General features: G+C 37.0%; 2 protein-coding genes across 2 annotated transcripts; both read left to right on the forward strand.

The window, feature by feature from the left end:
* Nucleotides 1-1,301: 1,301 nt before the first annotated feature.
* LOC114271683 (uncharacterized) lies at nt 1,302-7,652 on the forward strand. Its single transcript, XM_028213284.2, has 2 exons — nt 1,302-4,105; nt 7,017-7,652. Exon 1 carries the CDS (start codon nt 1,456-1,458, stop codon nt 2,665-2,667), a length of 1,212 nt encoding a protein of 403 aa, XP_028069085.2. The 5' UTR covers nt 1,302-1,455; the 3' UTR covers nt 2,668-4,105; nt 7,017-7,652.
* Nucleotides 7,653-9,401: 1,749 nt separating this feature from the next.
* On the forward strand, nt 9,402-12,817 carry LOC114271682 (uncharacterized). The gene is made up of 2 exons (XM_028213282.2): nt 9,402-11,164; nt 12,011-12,817. Exon 1 carries the CDS (start codon nt 9,551-9,553, stop codon nt 10,991-10,993), a length of 1,443 nt encoding a protein of 480 aa, XP_028069083.2. The 5' UTR covers nt 9,402-9,550; the 3' UTR covers nt 10,994-11,164; nt 12,011-12,817.
* Nucleotides 12,818-16,405: the final 3,588 nt, after the last annotated feature.

The following is a 16,405-nucleotide window of genomic DNA, read 5'->3' on the forward strand; positions in this document are numbered from 1 at the left end:
TAAAATTAAAATGCACACCAGTTAGTAATACTATTGCCATTCAAATTATAATCACAAAAACAAACATTATGTGGGTTTTTGAGAAGTTGCTATTTTAGGAGGCTATTTTAAGAGATTAAAATTTTTGTGTTTGGGAAGATAATTTGATTTTTTTGTAGTTGGATGTGATATTTGTGAGAGAAAAAGTGAAGTGATTATAAGTTTGATGTGACATTTTTTCTTGGTTATTTTAATTTATTTTGTCTTTTAGTGCTGTTTTAGTAAAAAAAAAAAAAAAAAAAAACTAAAAAAAACTCTTCCCAAATGTCCCTATACACCTAAAGCTTTGATTGACATTAGATTTTTGGGTTAAATTAGTTATAAAAAGATAATATCACATCTAAATTATAATCATTTTATTTTTTTTTAAAGAAATAAAAAAATAAAATAAAATAAATAAAAAAGTCAACTCAAACAAACTTTTTAAATGAATCTAAAATAACCAAAAAAAACTAAAATAACAAAAAAAACTATATATATATGCTTTACAAATTCATTTTATACACACTAAACAATCCGTAGGCCCAAAGCACCACCAACGATGCACAAGCCACTATCGTTGCGTAACGTGTTTTCTCCAGAAACGCGTTATATATATTTTGGGACACTTTGGAAAGATTGATAAAAAATTAATTTTTTAATATATTTAGTTAAAAAAATTAGTTTTTTTATTAAAAAAATCCAATTTTTTGTCAAAAAAATCACTTAACAAATTAAAAAGCCGAAAAAATAATTTTTTATCAAATTCTCAAAACACCACTTTATATATGATCAATGCAGAACCTTGCCAAGCAGCCCCACAATTATTACAGTGAGACCCAGACCACCATTTCAAATATCAAACCAAACAACACCTAACGGTAATAATTCAATCTAAAAGCACCCCACATATATTTTATGTATTTTAAATAATGTGTCATACCCAATTTTGCTTCATAATACCTATATCAAAATGCATAAACAAATGATTTCACATGAAATGGCCCACCAACACCGCTAGCTTTCGGTTCACTTCACCCCAAAAATAATTCGAGTTTCCCTCAAATATTTTACCCATGTGCTGAACCAACTATCAATGTATCCCCCGTACATGTGCCCAGTTTTTTGTCTTCCCCAAATACTGCAAAAGAAGACACCCGAACGCACATGAAGCGCGTGTCCATTCCCTGGAGCATGCAAAAACTCACGGAGAAGCACCGCCAGAAAACACACGCGCCTCTCTCTTTCTCTGAAACCGTCTAATCTCTCTTCAAACTGGTATCTTTTTTCTCTCTCAAACTTTCCTCTTTTTCTCTCTCTTCCTCTCAAAATTATTTTGAAAAGTTTGATTTTAATCTTCTTTTCTTTTTTTTTGTTTTTTTTAGAGCCAAACACTCGTCGTCGATTGGATCTTCAAATTCAAAAAGAAGAGAGAAGATGACCGTTGGAAGCGAAATTGGCATTCATGAAACATCATCAGAGGAGCAAGACCATCTTGATCGGAGTAAGAAAAAAGTGAAAGCTACTGATTCATCTAAGAAGGAATTCTTGGAAAAGAATGATGATCACATGGTGGAGGAAGGTTGTACCCAGAACAGGGAACCAGAAACGGCCATGGGCACCCCAAAATCTTTCAAACAAGTACTGATGCGATCCAGATTCAATGAAACTGAGAGAGAACGCAGTTTTGACTGCGAAGCGGCCTATCTCTCTTCCGATGAAGAAATGGAAAATGAGAAGGAAATCGAGGAATCTTCAGAGGAGAAAGGGACATCATCGCACCCGGTGGTTAACCTACCTGCGGGGCTTCTTAAAAAAGTGAGAGAACCATGGAAGAAATGTCTCATAGTACGACTTTTGGAAAGGAATATTGGCTATAACCGGTTTGTAAATAGAATGAGGAAGGTATGGAATCTCCAAGCTGATTTTGAAACATTGGATATTGGAAATGGTTTCTTTATAGTGAAATTTGAAATGGTGGAGGATTACACGAAGGTTTTCGCTGGAGGACCGTGGGTAGTGATGGATCGATACGTGACTGTGCGAAAATGGCAGCCTGATTTTAAATCTGATGAGGCAGAGGAGGACACAATGGCAATCTGGGTTCGTTTCCCTAATCTCCCCATTGAGTATTATGATGATAAGGTTCTCTACCATATCTCGAAGGTGCTCGGTACTCCCTTGAAGGTTGATATTAACACTGCCATGGCAACAAGAGGAAAGTATGCAAGGGTCTGTGTCGAGTTAGACTTGCGCAAGCCACTTATCTCGCATATCACTATTGGACGTTATCACTATGTGGTGGAATATGAACATTTGCATACATTGTGTTTCTCTTGTGGTCGAGTTGGCCATCAGAAAGAAAAGTGTACTGAATATCCGGTAATACAGTCGGAGAAGACGATGCAGAATGTGACCGTTACGCAACTTGATGTTGGTAAAGGACCAGGAACATCAAAGCCCACTAGGCAAGGGAATGAGGAAGGTTTTAATTTGGATGATAAATTGGGTTATGGGCCGTGGACTATAGCACCGAGCAGAAGGAAATTCTATCAGGGGAAGCAGAAGCATAAGGCCCACTTCCAAAAGAGTAACAGATTTGATATATTACAACTGGACAAAGAGCAAGGGGAAAAAGTAAAGGCCTAAAGAATAGTAAAGCCCAGGGAAGTCACGTGGATCTAGACATGGGCACTAACTTGGCTAATGGTGATGCAGATGGAGCCCAAAATAGGAGCCCACTGGACACATTAGTGCAGACTTCACCAGTAATGGACGTGGAGCTCACATAGACCCGGGAGAACATGAGGCAAGATATAGAGATGGGTATGGCATCTGGGCCACGTGGAAGAGAAGAGCTCCAACAGAATGTCTAGTCCAGTACTCCCAAATTAGGCCCACAAGCTAGAATGGGTGTAAACAATAACCAAGGAAGCCCTAAGTCTATCTCGGGTTCCAAGCCACAAACTAGCCCCCACACCTCTCCAAGGCTGCCAGTTGAGAAACCTTCAGCAAATAGATCGAGAGCAAGAGGAGGGAAATCACTGGATTCAAGCACGTCTCTGGAAGATAGGCCTGATGGAAAAAGCTACCGAGACCATTCGGTTGATAGAGCACCGTGTGGACCAGTTCAGGACGCTGTTGTTTTTAGAGCTCGGGAAAGAAGCATATCACCACGTCGGAATAGATTGGTGGCTCGAAGAAATGAAACTGATGATCCAACCGTGGTGGGAGATCGACACGCACAATGTGAGACATATGGTGCTTGTGAAACCAGCGAAAACATTGGAGGAAGATCAGACAAATGCGAGAAGCATTTTGGGTCTACCTGAGGTAGCGAACTGGCCCACACTTCCACTGTTGTCCATGGAGTTGCTGATATGGAATTGTAGGGGTGCTGGTAATGACCAATTCCGGCGGAATCTACATGAGTTGGTCCAAATGCATAAACCCGATATGCTTATCCTCTTGGAGACCAAGGTGGGTTTACATAAAATGGGTATGTTCTTCAATAATTTGGGCTATACGGCATCCTCTCATGTTGATCCCACGGGTAGAAGTGGTGGCATTTGGTTACTATGGAATCCTAATCAAATTAATGTTTGAGTAAATGAAGCTGGTTCTCAGATGATTACTGCTACTTTTGCTCGTCAAGACTACCCAGATTGGGTCCTTTCTGCCATTTATACAAGTCCAAATCCTAGGTTGAGAGATGAACTCTGGTCGGATTTGGAATCAATGGCGCATAACATACATGAACCATGGATGGTGGCAGGGGACTTTAATGATTATTCAAGTTCAACAGAGAAAAGGAGCTACTCTGTGAATCAAAGCCAGAACTCAAACCAAAGCCTAAGAAGGAGCCAAAAATTCAATGATAGAGTAAACAATTGTCAACTTATGGACCTTGGTTGTGTGGGTCCGAGGCTTACCTAGACCAACAACAGGAAATGGTGGGTTAATACTATGGTGAGATTGGATAGGGCCTTCTGCAACACTGAGTGGAGAACTCTATTTCCGGAGGGGTATGTTCGAAATTTGCCTCACACATATTCGGATCATTCTCCTCTTATAATGCACACTCAAGGTACGCGACTTTCTAACCCTCAACATATTTCGTTTAAATTCCAAGCGGCTTGGATCACCCATGAGGGATTCCGCACGCTGGTTGAAAATAATTGGCCTATTCATCACCAGCCGAATTTGTTGAGAAATTTGGATCGCATGTCAATTGCAGCCACGATTTGGAACAAAAATGTTTTTGGTAATATTTTTAGACGAAAACGATGGCTGCTAGGTAGAATTAATGGAATCCAAATTTCTCAAGCCAATCATTATTATCATAATCTTCATAAATTGGAAATTGAGCTCATTGAGGAGTTTAATAAAGTCCTGTATCAGGAGGAGTTGTGGTTTCAAAAATCTCGCATTAATTGGATAACTCAGGGTGAGCGTAATACAAAGTTTTTCCATTTGTCCACCATTATGAAGAGGAGGAAGACAAAAATTTTAGTTTTGAGAAATGATGAGGGTATTTGGGTGGATGATCCTGATGATTTAAAAAACCTTGTGTCTGCTTATTTCCACAAGCTCTTTAGTTATAGTCACACTATCTGCCTGGACCATTGAAATAATTTGACTAATCATTTAAGTTCTGATGATCAAATTGAGATAAGTAGGTTTGTTTCTAATGTTGAGATTTGGAGGGCGGTTAAAAGCATAAAAGCTTTTAAGGCCCCGGGTCCCGATGGGTACCAAGCCATTTTCTATCACACTTTTTGGGATATTGTGCGCAAGAGTGTGATAGACTTTATTCAAAATTGTTTTTCTTCTTGGTCCATCCCCCTAGAGATTAGTAGAACTTTTATAGCTCTCATTCCTAAAGCTAATAATCCTGAGACTGTGAAACAGTTTTGGCCAATCAGCTTGTGCAATGTTAGCTATAAAATTATTTCCAAAATCCTTGTCAACCACATCAAGCCTCTCCTTGAGACTATCATCAGCCCGAATCAAAGTAGTTTCATCCCGAGTAGATCCACCCATGATAACATCATCATTACTCAGGAAGCTCTTCACACTGTAAGGAAGAAAAAAGGGAAGGTGGGTTACATGATTTTCAAAGTTGATCTTGAAAAGGCTTATGATAACATTTCCTAGAATTTTCTTAAACAAACTTTAATAGAATTCCATTTTGAGAAGAAGATGGTGGATTTGATCATGAGTTGCGTTACTAGTGTGAATACTGCTATTTTATGGAATGGTGAACCTCTTGATGAGTTCCACCCTGCCAAGGGTTTAAGACAAGGGGACCCTTTATCCCCCTACCTTTTTGTGCTTTGCATGGAGAGGCTCTCAGGTATGATTAATCAAAAGGTGCATGAGAAAGAGTGGAGTGGCCTGTCCTTGTCTAAGAATGGTCCTAACTTATCTTATTTATTTTTTGCGGATGATTTGATTTTGTTTGCTAAAGCCAATGATAAAAATTGTTCTACCATTTTGAAAATTTTGGATGAGTTTAGTGCAATATCTGGTTTAAAGATTAACTTAAATAAATCTCATATGTTTGTTTCTCCTAACATTGAAAGGAGAAGAGCTAGAAGTCTGAGTAACATGTGTGGTATCCCCCTAACCGAAAACTTAGGGAGATACCTTGGGATCCCTCTTCTCCATACTAGAGTGAGTAAAGATAATTTTAACTATATTCTGGAAAAACTCAAGACCAAGTTAGCGGGGTGGAAATCTGGCCTTCTGTCCTTGGCAGGGAGGGCCACCTTAATCCAATCTGTGACTAGTGCTATTCCAGCATATTCCATGCAAACTATGGAGATTCCTCGGAAAGTTTGTGATGAAATTGACAAAATAAATCGGAATTTTCTTTAGGGAGACACCCTAGAGAAAAAGAAAGTTCATCTTGTAAACTGGGACCTAGTTTGTAGGATGAAAAAAGATGAGGGTCTTGGGCTTCGAAGGGCGAGAGATCAGAACCTAGCTCTTTTGTCCAAGCTGGGTTGGAAAGTGCTTAAGGAGGAAAAGTGCTTATGGGTGGATGTGCTTAAAACTAAATATCTCGGGCAGCAACCTGTCTTGCACAAGAAAAAAGGCAAAAATATTTCTCATGTTTGGAAAGGCATCCTTAACTCAAGAGAGCTTCTTGTTAAAGGGGTGAGATGGAACCTTGGAAGAGGGTCCAAAGTTAGAATTTGGAAAGATTGGTGGTGTGGGGAAGGAGTCCTTGAACAGGATTTGAACACTCTTACTTATCCACTTCCAAATCCTGGGAATACCACTGTGGATTACCTTCTTGATGGTAATGGAGATTGGGACTTGATGCATATAAATAACCTTATGCCAAGGCATGTGGTTGTGGAAATTTTGAAAATTCAACCCCCTCGTAATAGGGATGTAGAGGATAATCCTAGATGGGTTAAAGCCCCTTAAAGCCCCTGATGGAGATTTCTCTATAGCAAGTGCCTATGAAATAATAGTTGATCACCATAGTCAAGAGAGGGATTGGGGGTGGATATGGAAGCTTAAGGTCCCTCAGAAGCTTAAGAGCTTTGTGTGGGTTGTTCTCCATGAGAAACTTCTCACAAATCATATGAGACAATTGAGGGGCCTTACTAATGACCCGAAATGCCCTTGTTGTGAAAACTTGGAGGACATTGATCATTTATTTCGGTTTTGTCCCAACGCTGTGCAGGTTTGGAGTCAAATATTCAGTTCGGAATGGTACTCCAACATGCTTAATTTGTCATGGCCCGGATGGATCATTCGGAATGTAAAAGGAAAGAACAAATCCCCTCACCTGTTTCTTGTTACCTTGTGGACTATTTGGAAGAATAGGAACAAAATGGTTTTTGAAAATAAACACACTAATCTGCATCAAAGTGTGGAAAATATATTTTGCTATGCTAAGGAAATTTTTCAAGCATTCAGTTTAGATATTACAACACCGCTAAAATATAAAAGTCTAACTGTTTGGTCTTGTCCAAGTGCAGGAACAATTAAACTAAACACGGATGGTAGCACTCGCCGAAATGGAGGAGGTGGAGGTTTTGGAGGACTTTTTCGGGATGAGACAGGTTCATGGATTAGTGGCTACTATAGGAAACTAGAGATATGCACCAGCCTTGAAGCGGAGCTTTGGGCTGTCTACAAAGGACTCACAATCATTCTCCAACGTGGTATGAATCAAGTGGTCATTGAAACGGATGCGGAGCAAGTGGTGCAACTGTTAAGTGAAGAGTTGAGAGAGCGATGTCCCTTTAGGGGCGTTGTGGAGGATGCGTGTATTATCATGAGAGACTGTAACTGTACCATCCAACATATCAAAAGGGAAGCCAACATTTGCGCAGACGCATTGGCAAAACTAGGAGAAAATCAACTAGCTGAGTTACTAATTGTTAATGATCCTCCAGCGGAAATCCATAACATGCTTATTGCGGATATTGTTCACCTCTCTCAGGAGGTCGTTAGGACGTAGTTCCTTTGTTTTTCTTTTATTTCTGATGTACCCAAAAAAAAAAAAAAAAAAAATTTAGTCATTTTTTTTAGTTTGTAACAAAAGTTTAAAGTTGATTTTTTTATTTTTTTTTATACAAATTATATAAATAGCTTCTATAGTTTGGGGCTTATATTATTTTGGTTTTTGATTTTTTAATTGTGACATATTTGACTCTGAATTTTGAATCTTATTTCAAATAAGGACAATTGAATATATCATTAGATTTTTAAGGATAAAATTGTCAATTTGATAAAATATAAACTAATTTGATAAAAATAAATGTCAAACAAATATTTTTGAATTTTTAAAAATTATTTCTACCTACTAAAAATAAAATTATGTAAAATTGATAAATCTTTTAGACATTTATTTTTTTTTACCAAATTAATTTTTATTATTTGTTTGGATGATGATCATGTAAAATTAATTTAAAAAAATTAATCATGTAATTTTTATTAATTTTATATAATTTTATCATTGGTGGATAAAATTAATTTTTAAAAAATTTAAAATATTTTTTTAACATTTATTTTTGTCAAATTAGTTTATATTTTATCAAATTGACAATTTCACCCTTGAAAAATCTAATGATATTTTCAATTGTCCTTATTTGGATCAAGATTCAAAATTCATGATCAAATGTGTCACAATTGAAAAATCAGGCACCAAAGTGATACAAGTCTCAAAATATAGGGACTATTAGTGTAATTAACTCTATTTTTTTTCATTTGGAAAATTAGTTTTTAATTACTGGTGAAATTACAATTCTACATTTCATGAGTCAAAATGTACTACATGAGTGAAGTTGTAAATATTTTAAATTAATGGGAATAGTTTGGTCATTTTATTGTAATTTGATATCATAAATAGATATTAATAAAAAAAAGCCAAAAATAACTTTTTATCAATTTTCTGAATTATGTCTAAAAAAGTAAAAAAATTTGATTAAAAATCAAAAAATCGCTTTTTACCATCTTTTCAAAATAGGGCAAACTGGTATAGCTTTATTCTCATCATCAAATTGGTAACTTAGGGTTGTTTTGGAAAGTTGGTAAAAAGTTGACTTTTGATTTTTTTGAAAGTGATTTGAGAAGTTGGTAAAAAACTGACTTTTTACTTTTTAGTTTAATATTTATTTATAGTGTCAAATCAAATTAAAATGACTAAAATACCCTTACCCAACCTAAGACATTTATTTTTTAATTTTTTTATGATCCCTAATTTGTAATTTTAAAACTGCATTTTTGACACTTTTTAAAAAGATTTTGTTGCGTTTTTGACGACCACGTTTTTAGGCCAAGTTTGAGAAGACTAAATAAGTATACTTTTTGACTTTTTTTTATATTATGTGTAGAAAAAATAAAAAGAAAATGTTAATTGATGTGACTCAAAAAAAATAAAAAGATAAAATAAGTACACTTTTTTAGATTAGTCAAACTTAACCTTAAATATTTTGTTTAAAAATATGACTTTTTACTATTTCTCATCATCAGCGACATGTTCTTGTCTTGTGTTGGACAATTTTTTACAACAAAAAGATGAAACAGAAAATATAAAAAAATATAATACATAAACATAAATTACAAAAACTGTTCGTTTGTAATATATCAACATCAACGTAAATTCATTTTCTGTTTTCTTTTTTTCCCTCAGTTACTCCACCATTCCAGATCTGGATGGCTGGGTCGTAACGGCGATGGCGAGAGGTGATGAATGGCGATGGCGATGGACTGAGAATCATCTCCGGTGCTCTTTCGTTTTTCGAATCCAAAAGTCGTTCTTCGTGCGAAGCTATATCACCGACGAACTTGAATGGTCTACACTCCGAGGGGAGAGAGGGCGACTGGGGAAGGTTGCCTTTGGACGAAGAAGGGGGTTGGGGAGGGAAATTGGTGGTCGGCGTTATTTTAACCCAATCCTCTTCCCAGACACATAAAAGAAAGAAAGGAAAAAAAAAATTTGAGTTTCTTCCACTGCAACTACCAGAAAGCTCCCTGTAAAGCATTCATCAGAGAGAGAGAGAGAGAGATGGAGAACCAGATTAAACATTTCATCCATGAACATCCGTTGAGAATGGAGAAAGGTATCATCGATGATTGGCGGTGCTTCTGCTTGTTATGCCACAAAGACATCGCTTCACCAATGTATTCGTGTTGCAATGAATTTTGCTTGAGAAAGGCGTACATGCACAAATCATGCGCTCAATTCCCACAAGTGATGCTACATCCCTTTCACCCACACCCTCTCACCCTCCTCATCAGGCCCCGAAATGAATTTGAGAACTTCGACTGCGATGCCTGTTGGAGGAGTGGTCAGACCCATAGTAACTACCACTGTTTCGAGTGTGACTTTAACCTCGACATTTGTTGTGCTTCACTAATGCCTGCCAAAACCCCAGTCCAGCACAAGAATCAATCCCAAATTCAACATCATATACTACGTCACCCACATCCCTTGATTGTCTGCGACAACAACAAGGATACGATTTTATTTAATTTTACCTGTTCTTTCTGCAAGCTACCCATCAATGGAAGTCGAATCTATGTTTGCCTTGACTGCAAGTGTTTGCTCGACGAATCATGTGCCGAGTGGCCTTCACAGATCCAACATCCTTTCCACCGACAACACCCACTCACCCTGCTTGACCAACGTCACAATACGTTTTCGAGGCAGTGCAGAGCTTGTGGGAAGGTGCTCAAGAAGGGCATTCTCTTCAAATGTGATGAGTGTCGTGTTAGAAATGACCAATGTGTGGATTCGAGTCGGTGCAGCGCTTGTGAGAAGTGGCTGAGGGAGGGCTTTTCCTTCAACTGTTCTGACTGTAATTTCAGCCTGGACCCATTGTGCGCTTCGTTGATACCATTGCTGTCGTCTACCCAAAATTCTCAAGGCAGCAGCAGGGACGATGAGTTCCAGATTCAAAAGTTAAGCCACCCCCACCCTTTGATTCTTTGTGAGAAGAAAAAGGATTATCGCATATCTTGCGATGCTTGCCAGCTTCACTTTGAGGATGATGATTCTATTGTCTACATCAGTCTTGAATGCAAGTTTTTGCTGCACAAATCTTGTGCTGATTTGCCTTTGCAGGTAAAACGCTCATTTTGCCACCACCAACACACACTCACCCTGCTCCAATATTCACTTGGTCAGTTGTACGAGAATATTGGCAATACAAATGGATTCAGCGGTAAATTTAAGTGCCATGCGTGTCAAGTATATGCTTCAGGCTTTGCCTATGTATGTACCAAGTGCGCAATCTTCTTTGACATTAGATGCCCAATTTCCAAACCCTTCCTCATCAGCTCTCAACTTCACCACCAGCACCCTCTTGCTTTCTTCGCTGCCATACCCTATGTGCTCTATTGCAACGCTTGCAAGCGGCGAATCTGCACCTATTTTTCCGCTGTGTGGAGTGCGAATTCATCTCCATGTCAGTTGTGTAACTACATTGCCGCCAACTGTCAAAGATAAACATCATATACATCCCCTCACACTCACCAATCTCCCATCAAAGACCATCCAGATGAAAGAATATCGGAGTTCTACTGCGATTCTTGTGAGAAAAGAAGGGAGTTATATGATCCTACCTACTATTGTGAAGAATGCCACTACGTTGCTCATGTTCAGTGCCAGCTCTCTGAGGTATGTATGCACTTTCAGTATTTTTACCTGAATAGATTTTCTTTTTCGAGAGAGAGAGAGCTAAGTAGAACTACTTGGTGGGTTTCAGAGTCTAGGTTGACTTCAAAATTTGTAATTATTGCAATACTAGTGCCTAAATCATATTGCCCACAGTTTAGATCTTGTTGGGATTCAAATTCTTCAATTTTGTATTGTTTAGTTCTCTCTGGGTTCAGAAGCTCTTTTTAACATGATTGAACCAAAGCTCTTTATCATCAAGTTGACCTTCATTATTCCTTACTGCTGGGAAGAAGACCAAGAGACTTCCAAATGTTTTAAAACATAAGTTATAGTCTATTGAGATTGTGAGTAAGAGGAAGGCTTAATGATAAGTTATAGTTCTAACGGGTTCGGTTATATAATCCATTCTTCATCGTACACCCCCCCCCCCCCCCCCCCCCCCCCAAAAAAAAAAAAAAAAAAATCCCATGCTAGTTTTGTTGTGAAAATAACTTAAAATTTTTTTTTAAATGGTACAATGGTCCTCCCGTAGCAGCCAATGTTGTCTTCTCATTTGAGGAAGGAAACACGTTTAAAAAAAAAATTATGTTTTGGGGTTTTCATCAAACTAAAACCACAATCAACCATGTAATAAAGAGCAACAGGGGAAAAATAATCCTAGAGATAATAGTAGTGGTAACATTTAAGCTTATACTTTGCCAAAACAATCAGATAGGAAGTCCAAAATATTCCCCAGCAAGATAGATAAAATTTTGTTCCAATTCTTTCTCATTGTCCTTTCTTTTTCTTTTTCTTTTTTGTTTGCTAATGTCTTATACTTATTTTTGTTTTTTGGTTGCTCCATAGATATTTCCTATACTAGAGGAGCAATTCTTGCCTTGCAAACTTAGTGAGACAAAATTGGAGATGCCAGCAAGTGTGTGTGAAGATGGTACTGGTATAGGGGCTTGCAAGGATTTGATGATAGAAGAGATCTGGGGAAAGAGCGTGACAAGATGGAGGATGAAAAGCGTTTTCGCGGACCATATAGAGAGGTTTTTTCAGATGTTTCTACAGACGATGAAACGGAAGGGGTAAGAACTGCTGAACAATCTTCTCTCACTGAACTAGATGAGTAGAGTGGCTAACTACAAGATTAAAGGCAACAAAGAAAAGATTGAAAGAACTAGAGGAGAGGCGTGCTCGGTAGTTGCATCTCTACCGCTCAATTCTGGGGATAATGAGTGAATGTTTAGTGAAGCACTGATTTGGAAGAGCACACAATCACAATTAGCATCAGCCCTGACACACAGAAACACACAGAAAATCCCCCTATATATATAATGCTATAATTTTAAGGCATAACTTGTTTGGTGTCTTCAACTACGTCAGTTATTTATATTTAAATTATCTTATGCTTAAACATCTTTAGATTTTATTATGTAATGGTAAAACTTTAAAACTGTTTATCTAAAGAGCAATGTTAGGTACCATGAAAAAACTTTCATGAAAATGATCATGAAAGATTTATGATCTTTGGATTACACTTGAAATAAAGCACCACACACTAATCAAGGTAATCCAAGAGTCATAAATCTTTCATGATCATATTCATGAAAGTTTTTTCATGATCCCTAGTTTTTCTCTTATCTAAATGAGTGTTGCTATTTATTACCTTCTCTGACTCTCGAGAACTGCGCTGCACCTGTTCCATTTTTGAGTTGATTTTCGTAGAGGCTGGCTTGGGTTGCTTTAGTTTGGTCAAACAGAATTTGATGTTAGCTGTAATTTCAATCTATGAACGAACAAGTTTCCCATCCAATTGAGAAAAATAGTCGGCACATGGAAAGCTCCAGATTCCAGCATGTATATATGGTCATTTTTTTTGTGTTAGTTGTAATTTCAATCTATGAACGAAACAATTTTCCCAAATTTTTTGATGGACCAAATTTAGAAGGAAAATTCTTTGCTACTAAAATTTTCATACAAATTCACTTAATTAGAATGATGTGGTAGTAAATTTTGTTGAAATTTAGAATCATCTTGGGGGGGGGGGGGGGGGGGGGGGGTGTTTAAATGATAATTTGAGAATTCAACTATATCGTTATGTATGTATTTTTTTATTTGTATATCATTACTCAATTTAAAAATGAAGTTGTAAGGATTGGAGTTAATTGTTAGGGACTTTGAAAGAAGATAACTGCTTTGGTGTCTAAAAGATTTTGGAATGTAGTGGAGATAGATCACGTGGAGGAACTAAATTCTTGTATTAATAATTGTTTGGTCTTGAAATATATGGTTTTTGTTAGGTTTTGCATTTATTAGAGGAAGAGGAGTCGTTGGTTTGCTATGAACTTGAGGACACAATGTTGGACATTCAAGTGATGTTTTTGAAGGGAATCCTGATGTAAGTGGTTGACAATTACAGTGGTAGAAGAGATGGAAGCAACAGAGAACCACGTGTGAGAGAGTAATACATCAGCAAATGAACATGAAATTAAGAATGCTTAGACCAGGATGAATCTTTAGGTGTTGCAATAGACAATGAAGTCATGGAAATAAGGGATTCTTCCATGGCGGCAAGCAAAAATATGGGGGCAAAGAGTAAATGGAAACAGTTCGCTTGCACTTACCCAAAAAAAAAGGAAACATTTTGCTTGTTGAACTAGATGATTAAATTATAACACTGCGAAAAGTAAAACAGGTACTACAAATGAAATTTGAAATGCTCCATATAGAGAAAGAGATAGTAACGGAAAGACTAAATGCAACAAGAACAAAATTAAAAACACTTGAAAATATGAGCATGTTAAAATTTGCAGGTATCCATAGAAGTTTAACCTTTTAGAAAGTGTTACTGGAATAAATCAAATGGATGATGCTCTGTTTAATTCATGGATTTGGAAAGGGCAAATAAAAGAGCAAATGCAAAGGAAATTATTGTTCTTTGTTTGGTTAACATGGAAAGCAATGAACAATAAGAACTAATTCCAATGACACTGGGAACAATTTTAATGTATGTTGCTCTACCAGCAACCTACCCGTTGAGGGTTCAATCTATGGTAGTATCCTGTGCCAGTGCAAATTGTTTGACCAATTAAGCCAAAAAGATCATAGAGCTTACACGTGAACACCACAGCTCAAGATTAGATCTTGGTTTGGATTGAGACCTGACTCGAGCTCTCTGTTCTACTTCATGGCCAAAAAACTAACACCCAATTGTTTCCGTAGTGAGAGGACTCCTCTTTCTTATTTACTGTACATTTGTGAACCACAGCCGAGATAATACATAAAACTATCAAACAGAAATTATTTCTAACGTAAAAATAATTGACATACAAATAACGAAGAGATGACATTTTGATATTGAATATTTTCAAGTTAAGTGCTCAATGTCCCTAATTGGACATTTTCTCTCTCTAATGAAATCCAATTCCTGAATTTGGTTAATCATTTTGGTATCAGAGCTTTGGATCGAGTCCTAGTTCTTCCAAATTGGAGTTGATTCTTCAACTGTAGTTGAAGTTCAGTCCTAATTGCAGTTGAATTGCACTTGAGTTCCACTTTACAAAGCCCTTTTGCATGAGATATCCTGATTACTGAAACCCTAGCACCTTGAAATCCCAACACAAACTGGAATTTTAAGCTTTACAACAGCTTTGAGCTTCACGGCTTTGCTTCAAAGCTGAATTTGAATCTGTTCTTTGTAACCTTAGATCTACAATGATTTCATGTCCTATAACCTCTGATTCGAGTTGTTAGAGTGTCCTATGGAGTGCACTAGTTGTTCACAAGTCAATCACAACTGGGTTTTTTTTGTTTGAAAACTTTGCACTCTAATTCGATTCAGCCTCCATAGGCTTCACACCGCATTCAAACAGAATTTGAGTTCCAAATTGCTATATTCAAAATCCCAATTGAGTTATGAACAGATCACCCAAGTTAAACTCCTAACTCAATCCGAAACAATCCAAAACCCTAGCTTAGAGTTGTGGCTCACAGTTGGAGTTGATTTGTCTCAAGTTGATTAACCTTTCACGATACTAGTAACTGGCTATCAGACTGAGTTCATTGCATTAGTTCTCAATCACAGTTATCGATCTGGATCTTGCTCGAATCCATTGAGCGTTGCCCTTTGAGTTCCCTTGATTGTTCGAAGCTGAATGAGGTACATCAACTTCAGAGTGTAGAGATTCATTTACACAGACCTTGCAAGTATTGTGACTTCGAGCTACACATTGACAACATCGATTTTTGAACCTCAACTTCAGCTTGAGTTCTGGTTCGAATTTGGCTCTAGTTCATACTGACTGCCTTGAGTTTTTCAGATCCAGATTCACAAATTGTTTTGACATCGATATTTCTTTGCTCATTCAGTATTTCAAAAGTATCCTTCTGCACTTTTAGCTGGACTACGCATTTTGGACTGATTTTCATTGTTGTGTGACTGAATGCTGATTTATTATGATTTAGATTAAGGGAATTGATTTGGAGCCTTAAAAAAAAACCCTCCTAATTCCTAAAACGACGTCGTTTTGAAAAATTTTATTTTATTTTATTTTTTTGCCTTGGCCTCAATTTTCGAAGGATTAGGACTCCCCAAATTAGGGGATGTAGCACGGCCCTTAGATTAATGGCTTAAAGGAGGCCAACAAAGTGGACATAGCCTCCGTTTGGGAAGTAGGTTGACTTTTTGACTTTTTTAGCTATTTTAGCCTGTGTTAAAAAGCTTGGTTTGGAAAGGGCTTTTTGGTTTTTTGGCTTTTTGGCTTTTTTGACTTTTTTTGTGAGAGAAGAGTGTAATAATTATGGGTTGGATGTGATGTTTTATTTTTTGTGGCTAAAATAGCCTATTTTGTCTTTTGTGGCTAAAATAGCCAAAAAAGCCCAGAAAAGCCCTTCCCAAACGGACCCATAGTAGGGTTTATCTTGCAAATTTGGAAGACGACTTTGGGATGAATCTTCAATTGGATGAATGAATGACAAAACATAACCTAAAGAAGCATGGACAAGGATACGGACACATAACACGACACAGACACACCAACACGTTAACTTTCAAAAAAATGTAGAATTTACACATGAGGGACACACATGAAATATATAATTTTATATATTTATTATATATATTATATATATATATATATATGAATATATCATTCAAAGATAATAAAAAATACAATACGATACCAATTCCTATAAATTTATATTGTTTTTGTTTTATTATTGTATCTTAAGTTGTTTTGTTCGAACTTATAATTA

This window comes from Camellia sinensis, chromosome 13, assembly GCF_055761805.1.
Source record: "Camellia sinensis isolate YWXY chromosome 13, ASM5576180v1, whole genome shotgun sequence".
Classification (NCBI taxonomy): Eukaryota; Viridiplantae; Streptophyta; class Magnoliopsida; order Ericales; family Theaceae; genus Camellia; species Camellia sinensis.